Source organism: Apium graveolens, chromosome 11 (assembly GCF_009905375.1).
Source record: "Apium graveolens cultivar Ventura chromosome 11, ASM990537v1, whole genome shotgun sequence".
Lineage (NCBI taxonomy): Eukaryota > Viridiplantae > Streptophyta > Magnoliopsida > Apiales > Apiaceae > Apium > Apium graveolens.
In genome coordinates this window covers 25,971,302-25,985,177 of record NC_133657.1, presented here as the reverse complement: position 1 = coordinate 25,985,177, position 13,876 = coordinate 25,971,302, and the positions used below count along the sequence as shown (strand labels likewise).

Sequence of the window (13,876 nt, the reverse complement as noted above, 5' to 3'; positions counted from 1 at the left end):
TATAATATTCAAGATTTTGAATAAAATAATAATCTTTGTAGAACATAATTTACAAAATAATACATTTTGCAAGATTTTAGTTGCAAAACATAACTGGTCTTGTGGTCTCCAACAAATACGTGGTCTTGTGGTGGTCTTGTGGTCTCCAACAAATACGTGATCTCCATAGAACTTGACTCTATATATATACATAAATATATATATATATAAATATATATATACATATATATATATATATATTGCTGGTCTTTCGCAAGCAAAACTTTCAAAATAAGTGCAGAAGTATAGAATCACATGAAAACAACACAATAAATAATCTTTTTAGGGAATTACAAAGATTATATGAAATGTCTTGCAAAGCAGCAAATGGCCTAGAGGATGTCCATATATACAGCAGAGTGTAGAGATCTGTAGTCATATTTCTCAGATAAATAACAGCAAGAGAGAAGTAACGGATAGTAATCAGTTAGTACAGTAGCACCAGCAATTGAGCTGAAAAAATTCACCAAAGTACCCCCGTATTTGAAGATGATGAGGCAAGGTGGAACAGCTGGAACAAACGAGCAAATTTGGAATTTAGCATGCTTCTGAAGCATCCCTGTTTTACTGACGTTCAGGAAACATGGACTGATACAAATTAATCATCAAATTACTAAAAAATTAATAGATTGCATGGTAAACTTACAACTAAAACTGATAGATCTTGGATGGCTGCGATTCCAGAGGCATAGAAGAACTTGATACCGCAGTAAAAGGAACTTTCGAATGAGTTAGCTTGGAATTATTGCCGTACAGACATTCTCTGGGGTTGAAGATGTGCTTAGCCCCAGCAGTGAGTTTTACAGGACCTGTTAATGCAGTTCCAGACTTAGCTTTGTTTGCACCTATTTGAATTGCATTTAGGCCTCTTATCACGTCGTTTGCTACATCGTCAGATCTCTGATTTCCAGGTGTTTCTTTCCTTTCAAGTGCATCAATTTCTGTGTCACCAACAGCCCTCAATGTTGTCATACCAACACTCACATGTTCACGTGTAATACTGGCAGGCTTTGAATAATATACTGATTTAGGCTTCTTTTTTCTTTGTTTATTTTGAGGGTCCTTGACACAAACTCTCGCCTTCATCCTCTCTTTGAACTTTAATCTATACTCACGTTTGTTATTTGTGGTGGAAGTTGGCAAAAACCTTGGGCCTATAGGTGGAGGTCGAGCTACAGAAGCCAAATCAGGTCCATTTTGCAAAGGAGATTGGATGGTTAAAGGATTGTGCATATAAGGAGTGTCTGTTTTGCAGCAAACAGGATGGTTTTTTGGAAAGTTATTACCGGACATGCAAGGGTGATGACTCTCGGCTGCATCAGAGTATAATTGGAATGAACCAATCATAGTTTCATCAACTTCTGTTGCTTTTGTCACTGACGGGGTCATGCTCTTTAAAGAGCTCTGGCAATTATATGGCTGGGAATGCTCTCCTAAATCATTGTACAAGAAAGGAAACTTAAAGGCTGAGCTTGAAGAATAAGGTTGTGATAGCTTCCTAGAATTTTCAACATAGTTTGAGCTCAAGTTCTGATAAGTATTACTAGAAGAGGATGCTCTTACTGGTTGCTGATTAACAGGTAGAGATTCATGTTCACAAACAAAAGGCTTCTGAGAGCTGGAACCCTTGTTGAAGTATGCAGGTGAATTATCTGGAGGAAAATAAGGATATGGTCGAGGAATAGGAACCGCGCCAAAAGCACGACAAGCATTTTCATACACTGCATTAGTTTGACAGCCAATGGCTCTACTAGTAAACCTGGAATCTGGAGGTACTATTTGGAAAACGCTTTGTGAAAGCATATTTAACTGAATTTCCGATGAAGATGCTATCGTTTTAGTTTTTCCAGTTCCTGGCTGCAGCATTAAGTCCGGCTGAAAGTTTCTCCTTGAGGATTCATTACTGATAGTATCACCATCATGATGCACCATGATCTGATTGTCCATCCAAAAATTTTTCCCCTCATGCAAATTTCTGTAATTTTTACCAACAGAAAATTCTTGCCCCATCAATCGCATTGTTGGTTGAGTACCATTTCCTAAGACAACGTCAGAGTGCCTTCCCCTATACATGTTTCTACCATTTGAGTGATTCCATATCTGGTCAGTTATGCTGCTCTGGCTAGGAATGCTCATCAACTCGTTACCTGATTTATGTTCCCTCGGAAAATCTGAGGCATCAGTTCTACTGGTAGTGCCTGACCTAGATGATTCCATAAAATTTGGATTATCTTTTGCCTGGCCCTTGGCAGATAAAAAATGGTACTGCTTCTCTGGTGGTGGTCCCTCATCATAGTTGGAAAACAATAAATGATCTTCCTGGTTACTTGGTAGTTCTGAACAAAATGCCGAGGTTCTTGATGAATCTGTGAATATGGCTGGCCTCATCATCTGGCTAAACCCACCTTTGCCACTAAATTGCAGCTGAATATAATCTCCATGTGAATTCAGAGGCAGCCCGATACAATCTTCATTTTTAGACCTTCCAAAAGGCATCACACCCCTTTGGCCCATCGCAGGCGGAGAACATATACTATGCATCAGTTCCTTTGGAGAAAGATGTGGGATAGGGTGGTAGTTAAATATTTGGCCAGACTGCCTCCCTGAGCTCGATTCAGGGAGAATCTGAACACCCCCGTACCCATTCCAGTTTTCTGTTACAACATGAGGGGATGAAGATGCCTGCGGAAATGGAGTCACTAAATCTTGAAAACATGTTCCATAATATCTAGGGCCATCCGTGTATTGAGAAATCATCTTTTCTTTAGATGTAGAAGACACTGACATATTCTCACCTCCCCGAGTGGTTACGTTGGGTTTGTACGCCATTTTTCGCATTGAAAAAATATCAGGTGGGCAAGCAGATGAGGAATCAGGTGAAGCAAATTTACAGCCATGGTCAAGCCGGTGCAGATTTTCACTACAGTGTGCAGCTTGGTTCGAACTTACAGGTCTGTGTATTAGATGTTCTTGAGCAACATGGAGCCTTGAAAATTTGACCTTATCCACACATAAACACATTTCAGGTGTCTGTTTTTCAGTAAACGAAGAAACGTTATTTTCATTCTCCCTGTTGATGGGAGAAGTGCTTTCACTTTTGTAAACATCTACAGGAACACATCTGCCCCTCTCGTCAGCAGATTGACTAGTTTCTAGAGAATCTACATCATGGACAAGGGGTTTCATCCTTCCTCCCAGTATATCATCCTTACCTAAAAATCTCACATGCCTGTGTGACTGATTAATAGCACACCAATTTGCTTCACTGGAATCTAAAAAGGTGTCTATTGTTGACTTCCTTCCTGAGACAACTTTTGAATGCTTTTTCAGAATGCTGGGACAGGAATAGACTGACTTTTGCTTTCCTATAGTAAATTTGGCAGGCCCAGAAGCTTTTGTCCTCTTTCCTGCACTGTGACATTTTAAGTTCCGGTTCTGTTGATCAGGACTAGCATACACCAAATCTTTTGCATACCCTAGAGTATGTGATAAAGCAGAACTATTTCTCGTCGAATTAAGAGTACGCTTCTGTTTCAGTGATAGTAAATTTTCCTGAGAAAAAGGCAGAAGTATTGTCATATTATCACTAAAATTCAAATGCATTTGAAATATAAACTTTCTCCCCAAGGAAGTTCTTTATTTGAAAAAGTAATATGTAGAATATGATAGATTGTACATGGCTTGGAATACAGAATCAGGGACTTCGCACAATCCAAATTGAATTTAATTCTTTTCTACAAAGTATATGCACCTAAAATAAGGGTATTGTCTAAACCTAAACTAAGCTTAGGAAATCATATAGGAGACACTAATTGCCCATGCACCGCCAAACTAATCTGATTTTTTGGTCATTTTTTAGCCCAGCGATGATCACCGGTTAAACTTCAAAGTGGCCTTAGGCCGCAATGGACACTATTGAGGTACCAAAAGCTTCAATGCAAAAAAATTAGTTTATCTTACAAGTTTAAGTGGCAATATATACATACAAGATGATACGAGGAGTTTTTGAGTGTGAAATTATTATTTTTATATAATATGGCTTGCTGAGGCAGAAACTATACTTAGAAAATACAGGTAGATTCCAGATATTACAAGGAGAATGGAAGGAAATCTCCAAAGATTATCTTAGTAAATACTAGGTAGATGTTTTTTGCATATATTTACTAAGAAATGTTTAGTCATTTGATACAACCAGGGAACCATAGCCATATAATTCTTACGGAAACTGCAGTATTCTACCGTCAAACTAAATCTACATGATATACACCATAAACAATATATTATAATATTAAAAGATTCTACAATATTGAAAGAACTTGTAAATTATATCTCCATTAATGAAGAAATTTATTCGACAGAAAATACCCCCAATCGGAGAACATCTATTCTGTTATTCCCATATTTAAAGGGGTTGGGCTTCTTTTAGATAAATACAAATATATTATTCTACCTTTGAGTACTATATTCGAAAATGTCATATATCGCGAACTGACTACACTGCCTCTAAATCATTTATTATGCATAAATTTTCCGCAATCACTGCCTTGTGAATCAGTAGTTGTATCATACAATGCATGTTTACTTATGCTGTGAGTCTGTGACTTACTGTACTTTAGACCTAGTTATATTGTATTTCATTTTTAACTTGTGCAGTTGTTTTGATGAGCTCTGATAAGAGATCATAAATTTTAAGCTCTAAATGATCAATTAGATAAATATGCTGTTGAATTGTAGCTTTTCTCCATTAGTATAATACATTTAAGATTCGTTATATTTCCAATAAAAATTGTATTTCATTTTTAACTTGTGCAGTTGTTTTGATGAGCTCTGATAAGAGATCATAAATTTTAAGCTCTAAATGATCAATTAGATAAATATGCTGTTGAATTGTAGCTTTTCTCCATTAGTATAATACATTTAAGATTCGTTATATTTCCAATAAAAAAGAAGCATAGCTCGTTCCAGCCCAAGACTATTCACCGAGCATGTCAAGTCAAAAGCCTAAAAGTCTAAAACAAATTTAGTTGATAAGCATTATAGACAATAAAAGAAGTCCCATGTATTTTATGTACGCATAACCACGATGTCGAAACATTTACAATACATGTCGCTTGCATGGTTTAAAATCTCGATGCATTTGTTAAAATAATTGTAAGCTAAACTTTGATTATTATTTTAATAATATAGAATGTTCTTGGAAGCACCTAGAATAGACCTTTCAGGTTCAAGACTTTTGAGTTCATGACCTTTAGCTTTTCATAGTAGGGAGTTGCATATTAAATAATATTCTAGTAGGTTCTATGGACGCCAATAAATAGGATACTCTTTCAAGCTTTGTAATCATCAAGTTTTGTATAATCATTTTGAGTGAAATACAATTGTGAGTTTATATCTCTTTTGTGTGAGTTAGTTGTGTGGATTATTGAGAACAAGTTTCTTATATTTAATCTCCAACTCTTTTATACTTAAGTTCCTACAAAGTGGTATCAAGAGCAAGGTTAAGTGATGTCTTCCAACAACAATATGTTGCAAACTCAACTTCCATGTTTGATGGGAAAGAATTACAATCAATAGAGCATCCAAATGAAGATGTTATATGGATCTCAAGATCTTTGGGAGATAGTTGAAAATGGTTACGAAGAATCGGCGAATCAAGCCAATCTCTCACCGCAACAATTGAACACTTTAAAGGAGAACCAAAAGAAGGACAAGAAGGCCCTCTACTTTATTTATCAAGCGGTGGATGAAGTAATTTTTGAGAGAATTTCAAGGGCATCAACATCAAAGGAGGCATGGGACATCCTCAAAAAGGCCTACAAAGGTGAAGAAAAAGTAAAAATGGTGAGACTTCAAGCTCTAAGAGGTGATTTGATTTACTAAAGATGAAAGAAAGTGAAACGGTAGAGGAATTTTATAATCGAACAATTTTAATTGTTAATCAACTTCGTGTTATTGGAGAAGATATTTCGGATAAAAGAGTCTTGGAAAAAATTCTTCGTAGTATGACTCAAAAATATGAGCATGTTGTTGTGGTCATAGAAGAATCAAAATATTTGAATACTTTCTCTCTTGAAGAATTGTTGGGCTCACTACAATCTCACGAACTCCGCATCAAGCAATTTGACTCCTCTCCTTCCGAGCAAATTTTTCAAATTCAAGACACTAGTCGTGGTGGTTTTAGAGGAAGAGATGGAAGAGGATCATTTTGTGGTCGAGGACAAGGAAAAGGACATGTGCAGAGTAAAATTTTTAACTCATATCAAAGAGGAAGAGGAAGAGCTCGTGGAGGTTTCAATGAAAGAGCAAAAGGTAATTCTTTTAATTTTCAATGCCATTATTATTATAAAATTGGACATATGAAAAAAGATTGTTATAAAAGAATTAATGATGAAAAAGATTCCAATTTTCTACATGAGGATGTTGAGGAGAAAGCTGAAAGTATGCTTCTTGTTAGCAATGTTCAAGAAGAATCACTGAGTCACTTGATGATGTTTGGTATATCGATAGTGGTTGTAGCAACCACATGACCGGAAATAAAAGTTGCTTTGTGAATTTTGATGAAAGTGTCCAACGAGAAGTCAAGACGGGTAACAACAATAGGCTCCTCGTCAAAAGGTGTGGAGATGTTCCAATCCAAACAAAGCAAGGTACAAACTATAACACTAGTGTTTATTATAATCCAGATCTTAAGCATAATCTTTTAAGTGTTGGGCAACTTTTAAGAAAGGGACATCATGTGAATTATAAAGATGATTTTTGTGAGATAAGAGATAAAAATGGCCTTCTTGTTTAAAGAGTCAAGATGACATCAACAAAAATGTTTCCATTGAAAATCCAAAATGAGTCTCTTCCATGCTTTTCTAATATTGTGAATGACAAGTCTTGGCTTTGGCATCTTCGATATAATCACTTGAGTTTTAGCACTTTGTCCAAGATTTGTAAAGGTCATATGGTGAGAGGCATCCCAAATATTCAAAGGCAAGATCAAGTGTGTGAAGATTGGGTTTTTGGAAAGCATCATCGAGATCCATTTTTAAAAAACAAGGCATGGTGAGCTAAAAAGCCATTGAAATTAGTACATTCAAATTTGTGTGGACCCATGCGCACAAACTCTATTGGAGGTAGCCGTTATTTCCTCACTTTTATTGATGATTATAGTCGCAAGATATGGATTTATTTTCTCAAAGAAAGATCTCAAGTATTTGATGTTTTTAAAGATTTTAAAGCATGTGGAGAAAGAAAGTGGTCGTTCTTTAAAGACACTATAATCTGATCGTGGTGGTGAAAATATGTTTGAAGAATTTGGAAGGTTGTTGAAGAAGCATGGAATTCGCCATCAACTAACGGTACGTTCAACCCCTTAACAAAATGAGGTAGCCGAGAGAAAGAACCGAATAATTATGGAGCTTGTTCGTTTATGTTGAAAACAAAAAGATTGTTTAAGATGTTTTGGGCCGAACCGGTGGCATGTGCTTGTTATGTTCTTAATTGTGCACCTACTAAAAGTGTACAAGGGAAGACTCCACAAGAAGCTTGGAGCCACAAGAAGCCGTGTGTCTCTCACTTCCGAATTTTTGGAAGCAGTTGTTACTTTCATGTGCTCGATGAAAAGAGAGGCAAACTTGATGACAAATCTGAAAAATGCATCTTTGTTGGTTATAGTGAAGCTTCCAAGACATATAAATTATACAATCCTATCACAAGGAAGGTTGTAATTAGTCGTGATGTGATCTTCAATGGGAATGGAAGAATGAGAAAGAAAGTTCACGTGTTTTTCTTGATGATGATGCATTTGATCTAGTTGAAGAAGAAGGCTCCACTCCACCTACTCCACCATCTAATTCTCCGCCAAACTCATAATCATCATCCTCAAGTTCCGAATCACTACCTAGAAAGACAAGAACTATGGAAGATCTCTATGGAAAAACAAGAAGAATTTTGGAAGATGAGTTTGTTGAATTTGCCTTATATGCAAATGCGGATCCGGTCTCTTTTGAAGACGCCGCTAAAGAAAATAATTGGAGGCATGCCATGGATCAAGAAATTGATGCAATCGAAACAAAATAAAACATGGGAGTTAGTTGAAGCTCCTAAAGGAAACAAACCTATCGGAGTCAAGTGGGTTTACAAGAAAAAGATGAATGCACAAGGTGAAGTTAAGAAACATAAGGAGCGATTGGTGGTTAAAGGTTACAAACAAAAGTATGGTGTTGATTATAAAGAAGTTTTTGCTCCCGTGGCAAGCCTTGAAAAAATTCGTTTGATACTTTCTTTGACTGCGCAAAATATGTGGGAAGTTCACCAAATGGATGTCAAATCCGCTTTTTTGAATGGCGAATTGCAAGAAGAGGTGTATATTGATCAACCACGGGGCTATGTGAAGAATAATGAAGAAAATAAAGTCTATCGGTTGAAGAAGGCTTTGTACGGCTTAAAACAAGTCCCACGTGTATGGTATAGCCGCATAGATGATTATTTTGCAAAGATGGGATTCAAGAGATGTCCATTTGAGCATAAACTTTACATCAAGGAGAACAAAGATAAAATTCTAATCATTGGCTTATATGTGAATGATTTGATTTTTGCGGGATATAATCATGAGGATATTGAATAATTCAAGAAGAATATGATGCAAGAATTTGAGAGCGATTTGGGTTTACTTCACTATTTTCTTGGTATTAAGGTAAAGCAAGATGAAAAAGGAATTTTAATCTCTCAAGAAAAGTATGTAAAGGATTTGATGAAGAAATTTCAAATGGACGAGGCGAAACCATGTAGTACTCCCGTTGAAGTTGGCTTGAAATTAAGTAAGGATGATGATTCTAAATTTGTTGATCCTATATTATATAGAAGTCTTTTTGGGAGTTTGATGTACTTGACCGCCACTCGGTCGGATATCACATATGGTGTTAGTTTGATTAGTAGATTCATGGAGCAACCAAAGAAGACACAATGGGAGGCCGGAAGAAGAAACTTGATGTATGTTCGTGGAACACTTGGAGATGGACTTTATTATCAAAAGGCAAATGACTCTAAGGTGCTTGGATATTGTGATAGTGATTGGGCCGGAAATGTTGATGATTGTAAAAGTACTTCGAGAAATATTTTCTTTGTTGGCTCTTGTGCAATCACATGGATGTCAAAAAAACAAGTTGTGACTCTCTCAACAGCGGAGGCGGAATATGTTTCTTTATCATTAGCTAGTTGTCAAGCATTATGGATCACATGGGTGTTGGAGGACCTCAAGCATGCCGTTAAAGAAGTCCAATTATTTATTGTGATAGCAAGTCAGCTATAGCACTCACGGAAAATCCGGTATTTCATGAGAAGAGCAAGCACATACGAATCAAATATCATTTTATCCGAGACTTGGTGAAGAAATGAGAAGTTGTGATTTAACATTGCAAGTCACAAAACCAAATTGGTGATATCTTTACGAAACCTTTGAATCCCGACATTTTTAAGGAGTTAGAAGAATAAACTCGGCATGAGAAAAAGTTTAGCTTAAGGGGGATGTTAAAATAATTATAAGCTAAACTTTGATTATTATTTTAATAATATAGAATGTTCTTGAAAGCACCTAAAATAGACCTTTGAGATTCAAGACTTTTGTGTTCATGGTCTTTTGAGTTCATGGTCTTTAGCTTTTCATGTATATAGGGAGTTGCATATTAAATAATATTCTAGTAGGTTCTATGGAGACCTATAAATAGGACACTCTTTCAAGCTATATAATTATTTTGAGTGAAATACAAGTGTAAGTTTATATCTTTTTTGTGTGAGTTGGTTGTGTGAATTAATGAGAACAAGTTTCTTCTTTTTAATCTCCGACTCTTTTATACTTAAGTTCCTACCGCATTTAATAAACATTCAGCCATGGGGAAGTCCACTGATGCATATATAATGCAGGATAGTTAAAGACAGACTACGACAAATACCCCTTTTGATAGATTTCTCCAAGTCTTTAATCTCCAATACTCTCCTTTTGTATGAGTCCATCTACTTCAGCTAGGTAGCAAAAAATCAGTAATTCTATGACCAAAAATTAGAATCTTCAGAATACATTATAAATCTAAATGCCCTTGTGCAAACAGAAAACATTGGGCTGACTCTAAAAACATAAGAAAATAATGAATGTTAAAGCATAACAATAATGAGATACACTGCTCATGGACCTAAGGATGGTCTTTTAACCCCCATAAAAAGCAGTCAGACCAATTAGTACTGTACAGCTGTAGCACCAAACTCCAGTTCATATACTGCTTAATCATCTCCAACATGAAAACCCCATCTCTTGTTTTTAACTTTTTTCCTTTATACTCAACCCCATTGCCGCCTATGTCATACAAGCAGCTGGTACAATGACAACCTAGCTATATATCTATATCTATTCAAATAGCTTTTAAAGAATTGCAGGCTTTAACCAGCTTTTATCTAGGCATATATTTGAAGAAAGATACTGATTGCAATGCTATATAGGATTTTCTAAAGATATCGTTGATAATACTGTGTAACAAAAACATTGATATTTTATGTTCAAATCAACTTGCTTACAATAAAATTAGGCCATACATGATGCATCAAACTGTATATTAATTGTGTATGTGCTTGCATATATAATCAATGAAGACAAAACGATTGCATACCTTATGATTAATTGATATATCAATAGTGTCTGATTCCCTTGCCTTCTTCAAACCATCCTTCCTCTTCTTCTTCAAATTCATGCTCACATTCGCTAACGTCACATCTCTCAGTTTCATTTTCCTCTTCCTTTTATCATCTAAATGGGTTTGAACAAAAGCAGATAGCTTCACATGATCATCTTCATTACTCAAATCATCATCATCTTCATTCACATCCTCATCCTCATATACTTTTTCAACTTGAGGTGCCACCGCAAAAAGCTCAACAATCGATCTCTTCTTTGGCCCTCTCGACTTTGCTTTCATTTTATTATTCTCGTTTTTGGCTAATTGAACAATGCATTTACCCACATGACCGTTCAATTCCTGTGTCGACACCGCCTTAAACACGAAGCATACGGGACAAGTAAGATCCTCCGTGAGCTCGTTATCCAGCTCATCAGTCCACCACTTGAATTTCTTAACAGTAATAGGAGGTAGAAATGCTTGTATATACTCTATCTTAGCTGAACCAAAAGGCCAGCATTTCAACACATCAACACTTCTCATTTGGCAAGTATACTCTCTAATTATATACATATATAGCAACAATTTAGATATGCATGAACAATTAATAAATAAAGTGGACAAAATTAAATGATAAATAACGACAAACTGAAAGCTTACCGAATAGAGAAGCGCTCCATGTTTTGAGACTTGCTTTCTAGTAGGGAGGAGAGAGAGAAGAAGAAGAAGAATCACTTTTTTAGTAAGGAGAGAGAGAGAGATATGTATATATTATAATAAAAATATGCATATATGATGAGAACTGTTGACACGAGAGTTGTTACTGTCGGGTAGTTTTAGAGAGAGAAAGAGAGTTTTTAGGAAAGTTGGGGAGAGAGAAAGTAAAATATTTCCAAGTTAAACACTAAAACTACTTAATTAAACGCAAACATACTTGCCTTAGATGAATTAATAACAACAGCGTATAAGTGTAGTAGCAGTGAGGAAGGAGATAAGCTTATGTAGAACAACACATACGTAGTCTCGATAGAATTAGTTTTAGAGAGAGAAAGCATGAAGAATAGTAGCAGAACTAGTTATATTATCAATTACTCTAGAACAAGAGATATTATTTTACGTACAGATGAAAAGAACAAGAGAGAAGACTCACCGATCTAGAAGCTAATTAGATATGAGAGTGAAGGAGATCAGCTGAAACCGCCGGGAAATTGTTTAGGTATGCTGTTTGAATGATGTTAGTTTTGGAGAGAGGAGGGAGGGGATTATGTTAATTTCCCGCTCGAGGGGAGGAAAGCGATGGATGTGGAGAGGTCAGGAGCGTCTATTGTGTTTGTTTGGGCTACTTAAAAAAGGGTGAGGAGACCCACCGGTTATCACTTAGCTGGTTAAGACCTGAATTTTGCAGGCTAACTACTTATTGCGTTGGGATGTTTTGCTAAAATTATGTTTGGAGGGTGCCAAATCAATATTTATAATATAGTAGAAAAAACTAAATTTGATAATTTAATGGTAAGGTAAAGTTTGTGTTAAAATTGGACATGAAAATGGAAATGATAGCCCATAACAATTCAAACCCAAATGAAGAGACCCGGGGCCCAAATACAAGACCCCAGGACACGTGGCGACATCACCACCGTCCAGGTCCCAGAGATCCAGAACAATCCTACGGTCCGGATCTGGCAGTACTCTGACGGATTCAGCGTTGACCTTGAGAAGCCCAGGACACGTGGCAGCATCGCCACCGTCCAAGTATCCGGGATCCAAGACGTTCCTACGGTCCGGATATGGTAGTACTCTGACGCATCACAGGCGTCCAGATGCCCTACAGTCCAAAAGGCCAACCTACGGTCCAGATGAAAAGGGAAAAACCCCTAAACCCTAGTAGAAGGCCTATAAAAGGTAGAACAGAAGGAAGGTTACAGGTTACAATCTTACATACTCTTTCTCTCACATATACTTACATGCACACACGTACTCCTCAAATATATCCGCATAATCCCAACTTTGCCCTTCTTCTCCTTAAAAACCCTTTCTCATTCTCACGCCGGAGGTGCCGCGGGGACGCCACCCCCCTCCGGTTCTGTTTTGTAGGTTCCCACCCTACAGTTACACCGCACACCGCTGTCGTCGCAGTCCAAAAGGAGTTTGAGTCAGGGCCCAGCAAGGAGAAGGCCCCGGGGTGATCTCGGGATTATCATTGGCGCAAGAAGGAGGGGACGAACCTCCGACCAGTGGTGCTCGTATCCGCAACCCCACCGCCCAGAAACTTGAAACACCATCTCCCAGTAAGAACGCTACTACCCATCTTTTAGATCTGTTTCTACGAGTTTTATTATTGTAAGTTCATAGCACTTTTTAATAACCATGACCACGAGAAAAAGCAAAGCAGCAGTGTCCGCCTCTTTCCTTCCGCCTCCTCCCCAACCCAGGGATGGAGACATGGAAGACCTGGACGAAGGGCTCCCCATAACCCAGACTCCCTCTCAAAATCTCCAACCAGGAGACCAGAGAATAGTTATTAAAAAAGCTGCCCACAAACACACAGGGGTCACCACAAATCCATGGGGAAGCATGACCCCGGAACAGATATAGGCGGCAATGGACTTGTGGAAGGAAAAGTAGAACGCCGAACCTGAGACCCGCCCAGGGGATCAGCGAGAGCGGTCCGGGGAACGGTCCGGAGAATCTCGGGGATCCGTCTTCGACCGGATTGCAAAGAATTTAAAGAAGCCACCAGAGGATGCCAGAGATCAAATAAGAAGAGCTGCCCTCCGTGAGAGAATCTGGAAAGAAGAAGAGGCTAAAGCCCAGGAATCTATAGAAAGGAGAGTCCGGGGGAGGCCAAGCTAAAGAGAAAGTCCCACCGGATTCATGTTTCCTCAGACTCAGAGCCAGAGAAGGAGTCCAAGCAAGAACAAATGGCCCGGGCCCTTCGAGACCTTAAAAGGAAAGTTGAGGGCGACATGGAAGTAGGGGCAGCAGCAACCCCGTTCACAAAGAATCTGGAATCCACCCCCAGAGAGTCAGGGCTGAAGCACTTCAATTTTGACTCTTTTGACGGACTGGCTGACCGTGAGGAGCATCTGAACTATTTTGAGCAAATATCCAATATTTATGATTACAGCGACCTGACTAGATGCCGATTCTTCGCATCAACGTTGAAGGGAGGCGCTCAGAAATGGTTC

The 13,876-nt window shown here is 37.8% G+C and overlaps 1 protein-coding gene across 4 annotated transcripts; it reads right to left on the bottom strand.

The window, feature by feature from the left end:
* Window positions 1-295: 295 nt before the first annotated feature.
* LOC141697443 (uncharacterized) lies at window positions 296-12,072 on the bottom strand. 4 transcript variants are annotated; one of them, XM_074501830.1, is made up of 5 exons: window positions 11,842-12,072; window positions 11,352-11,388; window positions 10,686-11,250; window positions 686-3,591; window positions 296-598 (listed from the first exon to the last, which is right to left on the bottom strand). In XM_074501830.1, exons 2-4 carry the CDS (start codon window positions 11,369-11,371, stop codon window positions 688-690), a joined length of 3,489 nt encoding a protein of 1,162 aa, XP_074357931.1. In that variant the 5' UTR covers window positions 11,372-11,388; window positions 11,842-12,072; the 3' UTR covers window positions 296-598; window positions 686-687. The 4 variants fall into 4 exon arrangements, with proteins under 4 accessions (XP_074357931.1, XP_074357929.1, XP_074357932.1 ...); XM_074501828.1 differs by having other exon boundaries at window positions 296-550; XM_074501831.1 differs by having other exon boundaries at window positions 296-550; window positions 10,686-11,191; window positions 11,842-12,070.
* Between the last annotated feature and the right edge of the window lie 1,804 nt (window positions 12,073-13,876).